The following is a 20,457-nucleotide window of genomic DNA, read 5'->3' on the forward strand; positions in this document are numbered from 1 at the left end:
GTTGATGGCTTTGCAGCAATCCCTCATACTGAGCAAGCATGAAGCGACAGTGGAATGAAAAACCACCCATTAGCGGAAAAGAAAAACCTCCAGCAGAACCAGAACTGGGCTCAGTATGAACGGTCATCTGCTTCGACCGACTAGGGGTTACAGAAGACAGAGCAGAGAGACAACAAGACAGACAATAAAGCACACATTGATCCAGGAATCTTTTGGTTATTATTCTGGTCTATGCATAAATATATTTTGTCACTTGATTTAGGCGTCATAAAAAGCTTTAGAAGGTAAAGAGTATTTCAAGTCAACAGCCATGTTGTTTTAGGGCCAAAACATCAGATGTTGACCAGAATGGTAAAGCTTGTACTTGAACAGCGCTTTAACTAGTCCGACAACCCCAAAGCACTTTACACTGCAGTCAGTCATTCACCCACTCACACCCTGACGGTGGTGAGCTATGTTCGCCACAGCTGCCCTGAAAAGACACAATTTTATTTTCTTTTTTTACAGTAGCTGGATACGTTACTCGTTATCTGGGATCTATGTTTGCTATAAATTCTCGTTTTGGGCTTTGTGAAGTTGTGGAAGTTATGAAAACTTTCTGACAATTTTTCAGTGGAAACCTAATCTCAAAGCAGAAAGACATGAAAACTTGTATCTGTTCAGTTAGAGTTTAGATATTTTGCCAATGACAATGTTGAGAATTAAGTCTTTTGGCATGCGTGTTCACACTCAAGTACTACAAGTGTTTCTCTCTGATTACTGTGTGCAGTGGAGGAATGACTTTGTGAATGGAGTGGTGAAGATTTCCAACTCGCATGAGTCACAGGAAGAGTGCCTTGGTATGGCTGTGCTGGACATGACAAGAACAGCTAAGGAGAGACAGATGTCCCCTTTGGACATCTATCACAGTACAAGGTACTAGGCGGTCCAATTTCTTAGTCCAAAAAAAGAGGATGTTTTGTACACTTTTGAAAATGTTGAAAATTGTACATGAAATTAAGGCAAATGTTGATTTGAATCTGTTGAATCTCTTCTAGTTACAAGTCCTTCTTACCAAAGGAAATGAGAAATCAGATCAAGGACTGTAGTTTTTTAACTCGAAAGAGGATCCGCTTCCGTTTCAAGCGCTTCATCCAGCAGTTCAGTCAGTGCCGGACCACCGTCCGCGATCTGAAGCTCAAGTACCTCATCAGCATCGAGTCGCTGGAGAAAGCCTTCTACACAGAGACCTTTCAGGTCAAAGAACCGGCTAGCGGACAACTCATCATCCTGGTTGCTGCAGACACTGGGATACAGTGGTGTCGAGAGAAATTAAAAGACTCTGATGAGGTTTGTACCCACCATTAGGTTTCTTTTGTCTAATCTACAGTGCAGGAAAAACTGCGTACAACACTAGGAGCCTGTGCTGACCTTGTCATGAATATACCCACACAGTACCTTGTCTTGTTGCAGCCACAAACTTAAATGTATATTATTTAGTGTATTTTCATGTCATGGATCACAAAGAATGCGTAAGAATTTCAGTGTTTAGATGTGTAAAGCTGGTGGAGTTGCAGCTGAGAGGATTTGCAACTGTAATTGACGGAAAAGGTATTTACCCAGGTGCTAAATTAAATGACTATTGATTTATATATTTATATTTTGAAAAGCATCTATTCCTTTCCAGTCTATTAATAAATATCTGTTAATTTGCATTAGCCAATCCCATAAATTGCAAATTAAGGGCATTTGAAGTTGTAACGTGACATGATGTGTAAAAGATTTATGGGGAGTGAATACTTTTGCAAGGCGCTTTATAATATACAAACAGCAAAACAAGAAGCCTAAAGAAACTGATACTGACATAAAACAATATGAAGACTAAACGAACAGCTAAATTAGTTTAAAAGACATGTTATTTTGTTTAACAAAATATGTGATGTTTTCTATATTGGTGTTTTTATGTCGTTTATTCAGGAGCTGCAAACATTGTGTGACTTCCCTGATGTCACCGACATCAGCATCAAACAGGCCAGCAAAGACGGCATGACAGAGAGCCGGCTGGTCACCATCAATAAGCAGGATGGGAAGAATCTGGTAATCTCTCTAGATTAATCTGTTTCCGTCTTCAGCAGTGAAATCTGAAGTTAACTTCATTATCTCTGGGGATTTTCTTTCAGGAGCTGGAGTTTCCCAGTCTGTTTGAAGCCCTTTCATTTGTGTCCCTCATTGATGGCTACTATCGACTGACCACAGATGCTCATCACTACCTTTGCAAGGAGGTGGCACCTCCCAGGCTTGTCGAGGCCATATCTTGTCATTGCCACGGCCCCATTTCGTAAGCAATGTTTTTATCAATTTGCATAATACTGTATATATCCCAATATTGCCGTTTTGATTTTTAAACAAACACCTACAGCCTATTTGCTTTAGCTATCAATACGCCTTCTTGCACAAGTATTGATACCTATTGAAATCTTTCATATTTTTTCATGTAAAAACTACAAACCTCAGCATATTTAATGGGGTATAATGGTGCTATGAATAACACAATTACTCCCTTTTGAATAATTGGGTAAGCATGCAAACAGCCAAGTTTAGAATAACTGAATTTATCATTTTTGTTTCATTTAAATGAACCCTGATCCATTAAACACAGACAAAGAAATCAAAGTTTATCTTTTGGAAGCCTGTACAATAAAATGGACATATTTAAAACAATATTATAGCAAAAAAAATGTATAAACAGTTGGTGAGTGAATGACAAACAAATGATGTTAGGTTGCAGTATAGTCCAAGCATTAATGAATCTGATAGATAAAAACAATAAACTTTGCATGAACCTGGCTCCTAAATTTAACTTCAGCTCCTCTTTTAAAATCTGGTATTTGTTGTCTAGCCGTATGGACTTGACAGAAAAGAGCGTATAGTAATGTTGGCTTAAATTATGGGAATGTCTCTCTGTGGGCAGAGACGATACTAAAAAGATATTCTGGCATTTTCGGTCAAAAAGAGGAAGAGTTATTCCATGACTTGTTGCTGAACTGGGTTTCTCCATATTAAAAGGCATAGACATATGAAACATGGTTCTCATTCAAGTGTGTGTTTTCAAAATGAATCCAAATTAATTATAAAATTAGAGTGTCTTCACTGCTAGTTGCTAAAAACTCAGTTTATTTATTCTTTCATTTTTTCATTTTTTTGCAGAATGGAGTTTGCTGTCAGCCGGCTTCAAAAGTGTGGAAACAAGCGGGGATTGTACATTTTGAGATGTAGCCCAAAAGACTTCAATAAGTATTTTCTAACTTTCCCGGTGGAGGTGAGTTCTTCACCTTCTGCAGCATTGGGACTAAAGTGGAGATTGTTGAATGGGAAACGGTCACCATCGTGTTCCTGCCATATGTTTCAGAGCTGTTTTCCTTTGGCGTGATTTTATCATTTATCCGTTGTACTTCTTGTCCCTCTGTCTTGTTTTGCTCTCAGTATGTGGGAATTATGTTGTTAGTGATGCCAGAACAACCACCTGTTACGCAATACATTGCTACAGCATGGCAACAATAATAGGATTCATATTATTTTCTATTCAAGCAACAGGATTTCTCAATCATTTTATTGGGAAACAATTTGACTTTTTATCAAACATTTTATTTTAGACTTGGATAAAACAAATTTTTCTTCTCATCAACAGACAAGTTAGACACGTTAATCCCCCAAAAAACATTAGATTTTTAAGGCAGACTAAAACACATTTTTTCCTGCTTTTTCTAGTTATCTTCTGCTACAATGTATTTCTGCTAAATCGCAGATCTGAAAAATAGAAGGCAAACATTTTTATTTATTTTTTTTAATTGATGTAAACCTTTAAGTGATGATTAGGGTTGTGCCCCTGAAGATTCTCTGACTGAAGCGGTACATCTGTGGATCTGCGCTGTCTGAGCTCTGCTTTGTGTCTGCTAGGTGTTCGACACGGTGGATTACAAGCACTGCCAGATCACCAGGTCTGCTGCTGGCGAGTTTAACCTCAGTGGAACCAAGAGAAGCTTCAGCACCTTGCAGGAGTTGCTAAGCTGCTACCAGAAAGAAACGGTGCGCTCGGACGACATCATTTTCCAGTTTAGCAAGTGCTGTCCTCCCGAGTCCAAAGGTAAACGGCCAAATGTTTTACAGTAAAATCATGAAATAAAGTGTCATCATGATTTCCATATGTACAAACATAGATCTCACTAAAAAACAACTGTCAAGATATCTTTTGTCCTAAATAATATTTCTAAGCACAGAGCAGCAATGCATACAGTCTCCCCTAAATGCAGCCTTACATTTTCTCCGCTTCGGCAGAACACGTTCTAATCTTTCACAATCAAAGATTCCCGTATCGCCCAGCTCTATTTTACAGACATTTGAACAGGATGTGTGTGCGTGACCATTAACTGATGCAACAAAAAGGAACATGTGTTTCTGTGCTTTTTAAGGTTTTTGTATTAGTGCTTAGTTATTCCTAAGCACTTTAGTTCTTAACTTGCAGGACTCAAATGAAAAAGTAAGAAAGATATTCTAGGTAGTACCTGAGGCCATCCACCAACATCTCAGAGCTCCCTTTTTTCCTGTGACTGGTTCGATGGATGTTTCTCTTATTTGCAGAAATAAATATTTCAAGGTAATTAATATAATCCTGTAAGGTTAAAAATGTAATATTTATGTCGTTTGTGTTTCTTTCCTTTTTCTTTTCAAGAAAAGGAAGTTACAACAGATATGCAATGCTCTACGTTTATAAGATGAGCAGGGAGATCGTCTTCCACCACAGTCTCTGTCTCGACTGAATAGCCTTTTTTTCTGTTGTTCAGTACCAAACTAACCTTATTAGCTTTTTTTTCCCCCTTTTCTGAAAATTAAATCATAGCGGTTTTCTTTCTCTTGAGTACTTTTCCTAAATAATATTGAAAGAGCCTCCTTACCGCTTAGATTTGATTTGGCAGATTATCAGTCGGCGCTAAAATGAGCCTAACTGCTTAGAGCTGTGGAGTCAGACTGAGAAGGCTCTGATCCAGTTTACAAACCCTACAAAGATTTTTTTTTTTAGTGCAATTTCTACATTGAGGTATGGAAAAAAGGGTAACAAAGACGTGGTCAGGTTTAACATTATGACCAGTGATCGGTGAAGTGAGCAACGCTGAGTAGCTCCTCACTATGGCCACATGTGTGGGATATAGTCGTTGTGTTGGAAGCAGGACAAACGGGCTAGCTTGAGAATTTGCCTTAGATTGACAAGGGCCAAGTTCTGACGGGGAGACGACTCATCTAACAATGTAGCTCCTGTGGGGTGTTTCAGGTCTAAAGTGGTCAATATCATGCTAAAATGGGTCCTTTTGTAAAAATGGTGACGGGATCAGGGTTGGTCCAAAGACGGACTCGTACAGTTCGGTCAAAACCAACTGTGCTACTGCTGATATATCTCAAGCCACAGCAGAATCAGAAATACTTTAATAATCTCAGAGGGAAATTATTTTCGTTACACGCTCCAGATATACAAGAAGTCTGTGCTGGTTGTGAAAGAAACATGTCAGAATACACCGTGGTTGTTCCATATGGAGCTTCATAGCTGCAGACGGGTCAGGCTGCCGGAGCTGAACCCTGTCCGCCACCCAAAGCCCAGAAAATAACATGTGAGCATCAGAGCTGGTTGCTGCACGGGGCAATCAGCTGTCCATGTTATGTAGGGGGAAAAAACGGGATTCATCAGATCAGGCTGCACTTCATCCACTGCTCCGTTTTCAAATCGATTCTATTGACCTGAGAACCCCAACCATGAAGAAATAATCTGCTTAATATGGGATATTTTGATACATTTTGTTGTCAGACAGCATCCAGTTTACAAGTTATTGTGAGCAGCAGAGAAAAAAGCGTTCACAGGAAAATGACCACGTACCCGGAGTGTCTGCATCCCTGTTTTCTTTCGTAATTTTACCAGAACTGGTTTCCAGTGAACAGGATGAAGAAATGGTCTGCACTGTTTCTCTTTCAGCACTGGTTCAAAGCACTAGCTCTAAAACTAAGATTAGAACCTTTTTTTTTTTTTTTTTTTGTCTCAAGCAACCCACATTTAAGAACTATTTTAAAATACTCTTTATTTTATCCTTTGCTATTCTTTTCTCCAAACAGAAAAATCCTGCCTCATCATCTGCAGGAGCAACAAGGGTTCAGAAGTGCCTCTGTCTCCGTCTCTGCAACGGCACAACATTAGTCAGATGGTGTTTCACAAGATCAGGAAAGAAGACTTGGAATGTGTAAGCTTACTGTGCAAGTTAAGATCTGTGGCATCTGCACTTCCTCATTTATCTGTTGATTGCAGAAGCGCTCATTAAACTTGGGAATTTGTGTTTAGTCTTTAACTTCCAACGTGTAGCCCTTCTAACACGTTAATGAGGTTTTTTTAATCTCTATGCAATCGTGATTTCTGACAGGTGGAGAGTCTTGGTCAAGGGACATTTACAAAGATCTTCAAAGGGGTCCGAAAGGAGCTGGGAGACTACGGACAAATGCATGAGACAGAAGTCGTGATGAAAGTTCTGGACGTGGCCCACAGAAATTATGCTGAGGTCAGTGATTTTAAAGCTGTCTGTCGTGTTAAAACTAAACCTCAAACATAACTGAATTTTTTTTTATTTTTTTTCCTGTTTTGTGTTGTAAATTATGTCCACACTCACTTGCTTTTAATGATCAGCCATTCTGAAAATCTTGTGATCACATGTTATGTTTTTTATGTCGTCGTGCAGACCTTCCAGACCAAACAGTCATGTTTGCGTGGTTTCTTCAGTCATAAAATCTCAAGGATTTGATTTCTGTGTTTTCTAGGTTGGGGGGAAAAAAGTATTGAAAAACGTTTGTATTTCCAGACTTTATTCATGATCTTCTTGTCTAAATCAGAGAGCCTAAATTCAGAGATGTTAGTATTCTGCAACTTTTAGTCTGGTCCAAAACACATGAGTCGATCATTTAGGTCATTGGTGGCACATTTGTAGGACGCGATGATCTCCTGAGGGGGTAATTCACCCATTCATGTCTAATGGACCAGGGGCACATTTCTCCAGGACTGAAGTTTGAGACATTTGTCTAACTTTTTTTTCCTCCTTTGTTTGCTTCCTTCCTTGCTAGTTTGCTTCCTTCCTTGAACCATTCTTCCCCCTCATTCTGTGTGTGCTGTCTTCCTTCTCTCCACTTTTCTTAACTCCTTTAGCTCATCTTTTCTCCCTTCCTACCTCCCTTATGTACTTAAGTGAAGGACAATCGTGTGTTCTTTTCTTGCTTTTGTCCAGCCATGCTTCTTTCCTTTTTTCCTTTCTTCCTCATATCCGTACTTCTTACTGTTTGCTTTCTGTTACATCCTCTCTCCATTCATCCTCTATTCTTCTTTTCCTTTTTCTGTCATCTTCTTATTTTTCTATTCCTGTCTTTCCTTCCTTTCTTCCTTTATTTGTTCCTTATACCCTTCTTCCCCTTGTAATGTTTCTTTCTGCCTTTGGTTATTCCTTCCATGATTCCTTCTTTTCTTTCCCTCATGCCTCTTTCTATACTTGCTTTTTACCTTCCAATCTTTCTTTTTCCTTTTTATCTCTTTTCTCTTTTACTCTTTCTTTTTTCCATTACGTCCTTCCTTCCTTTGCGAAAAATTCTTTTTAAATATAAAAATAACGAGTGAGATTTATTTGTGTGACATAAACACTGCTAAATAAGAGCTGCTAAACTGAAACAATGTAAAATATGTCTCACTCCATCCATCGATCCACCCTTTATTTATAAAGAAATTTACAAGCCAAAAGGCGACCAGAGTGCTTTATGGGTTAATAACAAAAAACGGGGGAAAAAACAGCATAGTAATAAAATCTAAAATCAATAATATCTTAAAATCAATCTTAAAATCAGCAATAAAAAGCATAGTAAAAACAACAACTGGCCTAATGGTTGTGCTCTCTGGAAATAAAAGCTCGTCATCCATCCGTCCAACTGGCTGAGATTCTTTTACATCTCAAATTAGTAGGAACCCTGTTTTAGCATCAACAGAAAAGTGTAATCAGCAAAAAAAACTATTTTACCTAAAAACTATTTTGCTACATCTCTCTTTGCAAGTACATTCTTATTTGTTTCCTTTCTGCTATTACGTCTTAACATTTCTCAATCTGTCAATGTTTTACTAATGCTTATCTGGTGGTTGTCCTTCTTTATGTTCTTTTGTGTGTATTACCGTTTTCCTGTACAGCGTTCATTTGTTCGACTAATAGTGACAAACGATCCATTTGAAGTTACCCAACACTAGATTTCCAACAAACCAGGGAAGTTAGGAGCTAAACGGGACTCTATTAAAAGATCCACGTAATTCTGCTGTCTAAAGCTCCTTAAGAGTTCAAAGAACTATAAAAATGTTTATTGTGCTCTAAAAGCATACATTATTATTTTAGATTTGCCAAACAAGTTTATATCCTTTAGGTAAAAGCATGAGATGGGTTTTCTTGTTTGCTTTATGTGACGTTTTTTTTTACTGAGAGCTATATAATCCATAAAGGATTGCTTTTCTTTTGAGTATGTGAAAGGTGGAGTAGTTCTTATCCAGAGATGTTAAATGCAGTTAATAAATTACTTTGACAGCTTTTTTTATAAAAGTGTGAAAAAAACAAATGTATTCATTTTAATAGAACATTTAAAGGGTTTAAGTACCCGTAAAGTGATATTTTAGACATCAAATAGGGCCTCATACTTATGCTAAAACTCAATCTTTGCTGGAATTCAGAAAGATTTTTGGATTTCTATTTTTCCGAGTGCTAGTTTTAATAATTTTTTTTATCTCCTTCTGGTTTTCCAGTCTTTCTTTGAAGCAGCCAGCATGATGAGCCAGCTATCCCATAAACACCTGATCCTGAACTATGGTGTGTGTGTCTGTGGAGAAGAGAGTAAGTCTCATTTAAACCTTTTCAGCCATAAATCTCATTGTTGGTAAGTTGTAATATTCTGTGTAGAATTTGACCATATCTTTTTATATTACTGTGAAATCTTCCTTGAAAAATACCATTAATATGAAATTTCTGTCTACTGAGGTAGAGTTGCGATGATGTTTGACGGGAATTGTCAGACTTGATGTGCAAAGGTCCAAATCAAATCTTGATGAGGTCAAAGATCTGAAATGACTTGTGATGGCCAAACTCCTTTTGTTAAATTCCCTTACAACCAAAAGAAATTGCACTTTATGCTGATAATAATTTGTTTGTGTCCCCGCAATTTCTAAAGGTAAAGTGTAATGAGCAAATTATTGCTTAAAACCTCATTACCTTTTTTTTTTTTTTTTTTTACAACAAAAACAAAAAAATGTCAATTCATTACCCACAAGAATAAGAAAAAATGAACTGATGTTAAATTGCATTAAGACAGAAAAATCAAAACATCTAATTTAAAAGTTAGATTCCTTAAAGACGGTTATAATAAAGCAGCGGCCTAGTATGAAAAATGCTCTTAGTCTTCATTGAGGATGGATTTAGCACGGGTGGTGAGAACAGCGCAGGGGATTGTGGGATGCCGTCTGCAGGATCTAGACTCAATTTATGCAGAACGAGTCCAAAGAAGGGCCAGACTCATCTCCACTGATCCCACCCACCCAGGCAATGGGCTGTTTGCCCCTCTCCCATCAGATAAACGCTCCAGAAGCCTCAAATCCTAAACAAATAAACTTAGAAACAGTTTCTTCCCAAGAGCTGTGAGGGCAATCGCCCCCCTGATGGGAGACAGTGGTCCAACACGTGTTAAAAATCACCCCACTGTTATTACTGCTGTTTCTCAGCAGAGGGCAATAGACCCCTGCTGAGCGTTTGTCCATCAAATGTCTATCATATGTTACAATCCATCTAACGTCAGCTATCTTATAGTCCATCATATGTTACAATCATTTTACTGTTGTTGCCTATTTTGCACGCTCTCCTCTCAGGAATATCTAAACACACATTTCTGTAAATGAAGCCTCCAATCATTGCACAAATGCATCTTATTACCTCATACCACTCACCAAGGGACTAGAATTTAAAGCCATTGGACTCTGACACAAACTTTTGAAATTTTTTAATCTTTTGCTTGCTATAATATGAAAAAAAAACTGTAACCTTTGTTCATTGTCTGTTGTCTGTTATTTGTGTACGCTTAGCCAGAGTGGCTAAAAATAAATTTCACCACAGTAACACAAGGTGACAATAAATAATCTTTGAATCATTTGACATTTCTTATATTACCTAGATTTTCTTTAGGTTGAATTTCTTTGCTCTATTTTTGTGGGGTTAATTTTGTGAAATAAAATAGAAACTGAAAACAAATATATATCTAAAGTTTAAAAATAAATGGGTCTAAAATAAATTTTACTTTCATAGGCCCCTAGCTCTGTGCAGCTATAGTATGGTTCTGATGAGACATAGGACACTTTCTATGGTAGCTCTATAGAAGTTCAAATTGTGCAATAGAAAATAGAATTTTCTTTTAGGTATGTTATGAAAAAGCTTGTGTAGTTTTTAAAAAATAAATAAAAAAAACCTTTTTGTTCTCTTCCAGACATCATGGTGCAGGAGTATGTAAGGTTTGGTTCCCTGGACACCTACCTGAAGAAGAACAAGAACTCTATAAACATTCTGTGGAAACTCGAAGTCGCAAAACAGCTTGCCTGGGCCATGAACTTTCTGGTAAAAATCCATATTTCATATCCTTTATTTTTGCAGACTTAATTTTACTTTTAAATATTAGCCATATATGACAAGAAATGTGCACACGTCTCTCTATTTGTCCTTGCAGGAGGAAAAGCATCTCGTCCATGGGAATGTTTGTGCCAAAAACATTCTGCTGATCAGGGAGGAGGATCGGAAAGCCGGGAACCCCCCGTTCATCAAGCTTAGTGACCCCGGTATCAGCGTCACGGTCCTGCCTAAAGAGAGTGAGTTGTGTGTCTAACCTCACCCAAACTGCCCTAACCCATCTCTAACAGCAGGGAGAGCTTGTGAGTCCGCTGACAAGCGTCACTTTGGCGCTTTGTGTTGCACGTTCATGAATTAACAAAGGTGAAAAGAAGTTGCAGCACAGAGAAGCTGTCAGATCAAGAGTTATTTTTATTTTTCTTGATAGATGCCTCTTTTTTTAATTCATGCACTGCGTTGCAAGCGCTGCCCTTTTTCAAACACGGTTTTCTCCTTTTGTTAGATTAGAGGCTGACTTTTACTGCCAATATATTGACATTTCTAGTCAATTTGCGCAACAAACTGGATACAATTGAATTTTGTCGGTACGTGACCTGGAAAAAAAGCAAATGTTCATCCACTGTTTTTGTTTGTAATCAGTCCTGATTGAAAGGATCCCCTGGGTGCCACCTGAATACATAAAGGAGCCTGTGAAACTGAGCCAGGCTGCAGACAAGTGGAGCTTTGGCACCACATTGTGGGAAATCTGCAGCGGTGGAGAGAAACCTCTTGCGATGCTGGACAACTCAAAGGTAGGCTTGTGTTTATGGCCAAGAACATGCGTTGTCTCCTCTAACTTGTATGGACCGGTTTGTAAACACTGGCAGGAATTAGACACAGAATTACGCTGCTCAAAACAATTAAAGGAACACTTTATAAAGTATAAAAGCAAGTCCGACAAACCACTGTAGTATTAATCTGGTCAGTTCAGTAGCAGAGGGGGTTGTTAATCAGTTTGTTTATGAAAATAACAACAGGGACACCAACAGGGCACCAAGGAGACAGGAATGGTTCTGCAGGTGGGGGCCACAGACATTTTCTCTCTCCTCGTTTTTCCTGTGTGCAAGAAAGAACAGGATGAGAACTACCAGAGCCTTTCAAAGTGGCCTCCAGCGGGCCACTGGCATGAATGTCTCTGACCAAACCATTAGAAACGGACTTCACGAGGGTGGCCTGAGGACCCGACGTCCTCTGACCCTGTTCTCCCTGCCTGACACCGTGAAGCTCGACTGGCATTTGCCAAAGAAAGCCTTAATTGGCAGGATTGGTTCTGGCGCCTTGTTCTTTTCACAGACTCTGCAGCTCTCTGATGATTCCTATCTGTCACTCTGAGCTCTTGTGGGAGATGTGAACCGGTCTGGAGAAGCTGCGGTGGACGTTACGCCGCCTGCAGCATTGTTCAGCATGACCGGTTTGGTGGTGGGTCATCGTTGCGCCAACCTGTACGGGATAAACGACGACACCTAGACTGTTGTTGGCAATCTGGATAAAATCCTCAGACCCATTGTTGGACTCTTCACTGGTGCAGTGGGTCCTCAGTTCCTTCTGGTGCATGATAATGCCGGCCCTCACGTGGCAAGAGAATGCAGGCAGTTCCTGCAGGATGAAGGAATTAGTCCCATTGACTGGTGGCCTCTATGCTACCCTGACCTGAATCAGATTGAGCTTCTCGCGGACATCACGGTTAAGTCCATCCGACGCTGAACAGGTTGCACCACAAGCTGTCCAGGAGCTCATTGGTGATCAGGATCTGGGGAGGAATTACCCTGGGAAATTATCTGTCATAACATAAGGAGCAAGCTGCTTGTTATTTCAGTAAATTTGACTATCCTGCAGCTTCAGTTTTTAACTTCAATGACTTTTTGGATTAAGCATCGAGACGGATTTTTTTTTCCAACTGAGATTGGACGTGTTTTCAAAGTGCTCCTTTAACGTTGTTTAGCTGTGTATGTTGGACAGGTAATAAGAGCAGGATACTGTAATTATTTGGTGTAATTAACCATGGCGATGATACTACTGAATCCATTAAAATAAGTGAATATAATTTTCCACAACATCACTACGATCATCATAAGCAGTGCCTTTAATGTCCCTTTATACCAAGTCTTTGTTAGATATAGGAGTTCATCTGAATTAGATATAGGAAATAAAACTGTTGTTAAAGCAAAGATGATTTAGATGATAATACATTTGTATTTATACTACAAAACGTCTTACTTAGGACTATAACTGCTATTTGTGGGGGGGGGGGGGTTATTATACCCTCTGCTTCCTGACTGTTGTGATAACTAAAGATTTTTACATCTGATTACTGTCAGTATAAATTCTTCTTATTTCTACATTAAGCAATATCAAGTTACCCACTAGAACTAGTTTAAAGTTATTTGTCAGAAAGAAATGTTGTGATGAATAAACATGGTGCAAAATCAGAGGTCAAGATTTTAAAGGCCCTAGTGTTTATAGCATTATAATGGTAGATGGAAAAGAAATACTCGGCCCAACATGGATTTTTCATAACTGATCATTTAATTGCAACATGTAACAATAATATCTCTCCCACAGCCCTAATACAGTCGTGATTTAACAAGTCCAAGTGTTTTAGATTTTGTGATTTTGCTGATGGAAGTTCAGATGCCAAAAAAAAAAATGTAATGTCCTTTTACTGCCAATACCCCCATGTTGTTTTGTGATTTCATAACATAAAGATATGAGACCTGACTGCTGTACAAGCAGCGTAAAGGTAAATGTTTTGTATTCAAATCTGCAGGATTCTCCAAAAGCTATTGGAAAAAAAATTCAGAAATTTAAGTTTGGGGAAAAATATTTTCTAAATGGAAAAATATCTAGGAACCCTGAACGATTTGCATTGTAACATGTTTAGAAAAAAAAAAGTGTTCTTGTGCAATCTTGTGCATCCAATCAGTCATGACGGGTGCGTCAGAACGCTTAGCCCGGCCTGTTGCTGCATGATCCAGCTGGCATAGTCTGGACAAGCTTTCCTGAGGCGTTGATGTTCTGCGGTATGACTTTTGATGCCGTTTGCATTAATCCTCATTTATTCACCACAGAAAGTGCTGTTCTACAACGATCACCAACATCTTCCTGCGCCAAAGTGGACAGAACTGGCTAACCTGATCACCGCCTGCATGGATTACGAGCCCACGTTCAGACCCACGTTCAGGGCGGTCATCCGTGACCTTCACAGCCTCTTCACACCAGGTCCGTGTAGCCTTCCTTCCCCTCCAGTCAAATTCCTTCTTTGGTATTGCGGAAGCAGACGCCCATATGGATTCTAGATGGGTTTTTTTTAAACCTACCCACCAAAGAGTCCTCATCTGTGTCATGATTTCTTGAGAAACTTATTGGTAATGAAAGGTTCTTGGCTCATAATCCCTTGTGGGAATTTACTAATTGAGAGGAAATAAAATTAGCAACTACAGGAATTACAATGAGGAATCGGTACCGCAACGTGTCCCGTTCCCGTTTTTAGCTTCTCAGAAAGATCAAACTAAGACTTCTTCCGTGGATGCTGTTAATTCAGAGATATTTATCTGCACGTTTATCTTTTTATGTTCTCAGACTACGAGTTGATCATGGATGACATCCTGCCAAACCGAACAACGGGTGCTGGTTGGACGTCTGGTGGACTTGAGAGTCAGGAGCCAGCTCTGTTCGAGGAACGGCATCTTATATTTTTACAGTTGCTCGGCAAGGTATCAGTTCTTGCTTACGATGCCTTCGTCTCAGCGAACTGTAGATAGTACCGTAAGACGTTCATTGCTGAATTTACATGATTACATCGCCATTATATACATTACACATTTATAAAGATCCCCTTTGGAAGAAAACTTTTACCGTCTACATGTTGAATTAAAAATGTCCTTAATTTTGCTCTGCTATAATAAACATAATAAATCTGACGGATTGCAGTACCCACTCCAGCTGTGTAAACGGTGCTGTCTCACTGAGAGTTGTTTTGTCTTTAAGGGAAACTTTGGCAGTGTGGAGATGTGTCGCTATGACCCTCTTCAGGACAACACGGGAGAGGTGGTCGCTGTGAAGAAACTCCAGCACAGCACAGCGGAGCACATGCGAGACTTTGAGCGGGAGATTGAAATTCTGAAGTCTCTCCAGCATGAGAATATCGTCAAGTATAAGGGTGTTTGTTACAGCGCAGGTACGACTGGCATTTTGGCCCTTGTTTTACGTCTGAAGTGTTACAGCTTAAGTGTATCTGCTCGTTATAAAATGTAGGGACATCAATCCAAGTCAGGTTGCACAAATTTGCCAAAGGGTATTGAGATACTTGTGTTTTTCAACACTTCAATGAAATCTAGTTCTTAAAAGATCAGGTTTAATATGTATTTTGCCCACCCTTTTGCACTTTGTGGATTGCGTTCTCTTGAGAAGGCTTTCCACAAGGTTAAAAAGTGCGTTCATGGACATATTTGACAATTGTTCCTTGAAAGCTTTTGTGAGGTCAGGTGCTGATGTTGGATGAGACGACTTGGTTCCCAGTCTCGACTAATTCATCCTAAAGGTGCTCTATCAAAATCTACACTGCAAAAAGGGAACTAAAAGCAAGTAGAATTTTCTTAAAAGTTCTCTATTTGCCCTTGATTTGAGCAGGTAAACAAGTTTCTACCAATGGAATAAGTTTTTTGCACTTAAAATACGAACAACTCATCTCCATTATCTTATCTTTCGAGTGCAGGATATCTAATTATCTTTTATACTAGGGGTCAAAATACTTATTCCATTGGCAGATAATCGTATTTACATGCTAAGATCAAGGACAAATACACACATATTAAAGGAAATTTTACTTTGAGTTCCCTTTTTTGCAGTGTAAATCTAATGCCAACGCTAGAAATATTTTCTTTGCTGAAGCATTTAGTGTTCCTTTCACAGGAGCCAGGTCAACCCCCTAAAAAAACAATCACCATTTACAGCAATCCCTCCTCCAGTGAACTTTTCCCTTGACGCAATGCAGACTAGCGGTGGTTTCCACCATTGCATATCAGCCATGAATAGCCATTCCACGGACGTCATTACATCCTGTTTGTTGGCAAACCTGAAGGCCCCACGAAGTGTTGCTGCTGCAGAAACGTCTGCACACCGTGAGCCGTACCAGCTCTGTGCCTCTATATGGTGTACAACGCCATGACTAAGATGCAATATTACTAAATGATGACCATGGAACGTTTAGTAGAGAAGAAATGGCAAACGGGCTTTCTGCACAGGTGGCATCGTTTGAGAGTATTGAATTCACCAAGCTCCCAAACCCATGTTTTCTTAAATGATTATTAAAGCAGTCTGCATGCCTAGGTCCTTAAGGAAGTAATCAGGACAGCTTAATCTGACAATTTGGAAGAATATTTAAATACTTTTTTTAAGCGTAGCTTCTTAACTAGCTGCAATTTTTCCAGTTTCTGTTTGTTTGTAAATTTATACTGCAGATTTTTATAATGCAGATAGGATTGGAATCTCCAGTCGTTTTGTGCCGATCAACAAGAGACCACAAACTCTTTTAAAGGAACCACCCAGAATTACTCAAGCTTCTGTTAACTGAGAATAAAGTCATTGGTATATGTTGAGTATAATTTGTGGTTGTCGTTTTTCTGTCATTCAGGCCGACGAAACCTTCGCCTCATCATGGAGTATCTTCCCTTCGGAAGCCTCAGAGATTACCTCATAAAAAACACGGAGCGAATCGACCATAAAAAGCTGGTCCATTACGCCTCTCAGATCTGCAAGGTGCCGCAGCTTGACCTCGTCGGTACACCTTGCTACTTGGAGCGTCTTAAGCGGCGTCTGACGTTCCTCTTTGTCGCTTCTCTGTGTTGTTCTGCAGGGAATGGAGTACCTGTCGAGTAAGCGATACATCCACAGAGACCTGGCGACGCGGAACGTCCTTGTTGAGAGTGAGCTCAGAGTAAAAATTGGAGATTTTGGCCTCACCAAAGTTCTGCCTCAGGACAAAGAGTATTATATGGTCCAAGAGCCAGGAGAGAGCCCCATATTCTGGTGAGAGCCTTTTTTTTGTGGTGCTGATTTTATATATAACACAATATACACTTTGTTTGTCAATCTAATTAAATTAAACTGTCTGAGTTCACATTGAACAGACGTTTATGTTAATATTCATTTGGTTATTTATTATTATATGGTGTTTAATCTGACGTCCCTTTGGTTATCAAAGCATTGATACTGAGCTGTATAGCCATCTCAAATATGCGGCGCATGTAAAGCTTGCCTCCTGATGTGTGTTTTGCAGGTATGCCCCTGAATCATTAACAGAGAGCAAGTTCTCTGTGGCTTCAGACGTCTGGAGCTTCGGAGTGGTGTTGTATGAGCTCTTCACCCACAGCGACAAAAACTCCAGCCCGCCTGCTGTGAGTAACTGAACATATTTGTATGTTTGGATTGCATTTTGCTGCCTAACACAGGTAAAAGTTGTGCTAATGCGTAAAAGTACAGAGAGAAAAAAAAAAAAAAAAACTCCTGGAAGCTAAACACTGCGGAGGCGTTATCTGATAGACATGTTGGGGCGCACAGTCTGCCTCAGAGCTGCCACTGGTGTCAGCAGTGACTCCCAGAATCCCAAAAACCTAAAACAAATTTAATTTAATGTATTTTTAGGACCATAAGGCCCCATCACGTACACAGCTCTCTCTCCTGTGTCGGGAGGACAGAGTAGTTGGACTACGCTGCCCTGTTTTTAACATAAGGCCAAAATAAACAAAGCTTTTATATTGAATTCACTTGCTAGGTTTATTGTTGCTAGCATGTACATCGGGTGCGGGGTGCACTTCTAGTTTAGACTTTAGTCAGGCAGTCTTGTAGACAGCTCAGGGGTCCTATCGGGTAGTGACACAGTGTACCGTAATGCTCCGAATGTCCATTGAGCGAAGCGGCTTTGTTGCTAACCAAAGTTGTACTTACACATGTTAACAGATTTTTGAGCGGTCATTAAGCACAAAGGTAATCATATATAAGGAGCACCATCAATTTGAGAAAATTTAAGGATTTTAAGTGCGCCTTATAGTCTGAAAAAATCTTTTAAAACGATTTCAGCTGTGTTTTTTTTTCATTAATTATGCAGTTAACTCAGTTGCTAACAGATCCCAAAAACTCACGGTAGCCTTTTTTTAAACCATGTTTTCTAACAGTTCCTACTCTTGCTTTTTTTTTTTTTTGCTTTTGGTGATCAGTAAATGTACTTTTTGTTTACCACAGCATGATATACTCCTGCCACACTAGCCCCATGAAATCCCTGTCTGCCAGGTCTAAAAAAGTATGTTCAATTATTTATGAATCACCTGTAATCCAAAACCAGAGGTCACCCTAACCCAGTTCAGAAAGGTTGATTGAGTTCAGTGCCGTAGTCATAGTGTTTTGAAGACAGGTCCCAGAAGGAAGCGAAACACAGATGAGATGATGTGCTCTTGACCATTGAAAGGATGTTCTTGCCTCCTGAAACCTAATTATTAAAAGAAAACGTATCAAACGCCTTGTTACTTCATGCTTGGCTCGACAGGTAAACTTAAATATGATATAATAAAGGAGCAAAACCTACCTGGTAGGGAAGCTACTAGGTTCTAACCTTTGGGAATTTCCCAAATGTGGGAATCTTGACTGCATAATTTGTGGTAGTGAGGTACTGCGTTCACACTCTCCTGTGTCATTTTTTTTTATTTTTGAAGTGGGGGAGTGGCGGCCCAGTGGTTAAAGCAGGGTGTCTGCGTGCTGGAGAGGCTGCGACTTCCTGGGTTTGACTCCCGCTGACCCTTAGCTCTGCAGAGCACAAATTTAATTGGAACCTACAAGTTGCAATGACAAAGATAAATATAGTTACTGACAAAAAAAGTTAAGCACCAACTTGCATACAATTTATATAAATAGCAGTAATTATCTGTTTTGAACTTTTTTTTGTTGCAAAATGTAAACCTACAAGGGGTGTGTAAAAGATTAGAAATGTACATTGCATGGCTAGAACGGGCATTAGAGAAAAGAGAAGGTGCGATTTAATATGGAGTGATATTTTGTAATGTGTTGCTGGAGCATCCAACGGTAAAGGTTACCAATCAGAATGAAATTTGACAGCGTTACCAGCACTTAGTAGTTGTTTGTTCTGGTTGAAGCCTGGACCAGACTTGTTAGCTGCTAACAACTTGAGCTTCCTGTGACTTTACCTCAGTAATATCGAGTATAGCCATCTTTCAGTCTTCTTCGCATGGTTACCACTTCTACAGTAAGCGTTTTTGTCAGCGCAGACTGGCAGCTCCTAGTGTGGTGCGTTCACTGAGTGGAAAATGAGCCGATTCGCGAGCTTCTGATGCTAAATGAAACCCATCCGGTATCCATCAGCAGGTGTTTTTTTTCTGCTGCATCCTCAATTAACATACACACCACCAGTTTGCATTAGCATCAAACTGTGTCCAAACCGTTCATTTCCTCTTGGTGTTTATCTTATTTTTAAACTAGGAGAATTAGCATGCGTCGGACAGTCACGGGTGACGAATTGTCATCTCTATTTATTTAAATAGTTTTTTTCTTGTTTCTTTTTTTTTTTAAACAGAGACAGAAAATCTATGTGAAATGAAATGCTAAAGGTTTTTATGAAACGCCTCTGCTAAAGTAAGAATGAAAGGTTTTTGGAGAGCTTCCTAACTGGAAAAGACTTGCAGGAAATAAGCTGATCAAGTGGAGAGGGGAACTATGAACAGTGTGCACAGTATTTGCTTTTGGAGTCAGAGTACATTGTGTCTAAAACGAGTCCTTACATGTTAGTCACAGGATAACATTGAGACGGTTTGACTGTCTGAGGGGGCGGTGACTTTCACCAGAGCAGACATAACTCATCATGTTCACTTGAATGCTTGATGTAAAGGCTTTCAGCACTGTTGAGAACATTGTGTACATTCAGAGAGCCGCTAATCTTCAGTATGATTTATTTAGAATGATGGCGCCTCTTAACATAAGCCCTTTCCAGATGTGCGCTTTTACATTAATCTGGCAAAAAAGGAATGTCGTGTTAATGTGTATGTGGTTAAATTCCCCAAAAACACTTTCCAACGGGACTCATTTCCTTTCTTTGGGAGGAACAGGAAAATAGAGCTAAATACAGGGCAGTTCTAGGAGGAAATAAAACTGTAGAGGCGACACAAGACTTGAGACTTGTCCTTTTTAGAGCAGGGCAGCAACCCAGGATTGCACCAACAACTCCAAAGGAATGGTTTAAAACAAAACATAGTTGTGTTAGAAAGGCCGAGTCAAAGTACTGACCCTAAAACCCACTTGAGGTCTGTAGCAGGACTTGAACGTTCATGTTTACAGCTACTCTGCAATCTAAGGACTGAACTCCAGTTATTTTGCAAAATACAAACATTTCAGTCTCTAGATGTGCAGCAATCTTTCATTCCAAAAGAGTGTCCCTTTTTAGTTGCAACGACTGGTGGCTTTACAAAGTATTTACCCGTGAGGCACGACATATGCTACATGCTGGTGAAGATTCTCAGTCATCCAGGTCATGGTCGTTCCAAAAAAAGGTAAAAAACAAAGCAACTGGACTTGTTTTCCGTAGTTGAAACTAGGGAAAACAAGTCCAGTTGCTTTGTTTTTTACCTTTTTTTGGAATGACATATGCTACACTTTCAGATTTTTATTTGTAAAGAAACCTTTTTTTAAATGTGAATTATTTTGTGCCTACTTTGTGGTTTTAAAG

General features: G+C 39.4%; 1 protein-coding gene and 1 pseudogene across 1 annotated transcript in view; both read left to right on the plus strand.

Moving 5' to 3' along the window:
- jak2b (Janus kinase 2b) overlaps positions 1–20,457 on the plus strand; it is a 36,142-nt gene that overhangs the window by 14,177 nt on the left and 1,508 nt on the right. Inside the window, exons 5-22 of the mRNA XM_012878479.3 lie at positions 770–915; positions 1,038–1,329; positions 1,957–2,076; positions 2,160–2,317; positions 3,187–3,298; positions 3,937–4,123; positions 6,136–6,260; positions 6,438–6,572; positions 8,831–8,918; positions 10,555–10,682; positions 10,792–10,930; positions 11,331–11,482; positions 13,799–13,949; positions 14,310–14,443; positions 14,718–14,907; positions 16,363–16,487; positions 16,585–16,757; positions 17,008–17,125. Coding sequence (XP_012733933.2) covers positions 770–915; positions 1,038–1,329; positions 1,957–2,076; positions 2,160–2,317; positions 3,187–3,298; positions 3,937–4,123; positions 6,136–6,260; positions 6,438–6,572; positions 8,831–8,918; positions 10,555–10,682; positions 10,792–10,930; positions 11,331–11,482; positions 13,799–13,949; positions 14,310–14,443; positions 14,718–14,907; positions 16,363–16,487; positions 16,585–16,757; positions 17,008–17,125 — 2,673 coding nt within the window. The remainder of the gene's footprint in view (positions 1–769; positions 916–1,037; positions 1,330–1,956; positions 2,077–2,159; positions 2,318–3,186; positions 3,299–3,936; positions 4,124–6,135; positions 6,261–6,437; positions 6,573–8,830; positions 8,919–10,554; positions 10,683–10,791; positions 10,931–11,330; positions 11,483–13,798; positions 13,950–14,309; positions 14,444–14,717; positions 14,908–16,362; positions 16,488–16,584; positions 16,758–17,007; positions 17,126–20,457) is intronic.
- On the plus strand, positions 18,302–18,414 carry LOC118565122 (annotated as a pseudogene).

This window comes from Fundulus heteroclitus, chromosome 12, assembly GCF_011125445.2.
Source record: "Fundulus heteroclitus isolate FHET01 chromosome 12, MU-UCD_Fhet_4.1, whole genome shotgun sequence".
In the NCBI taxonomy this organism is placed as follows: Eukaryota; Metazoa; Chordata; class Actinopteri; order Cyprinodontiformes; family Fundulidae; genus Fundulus; species Fundulus heteroclitus.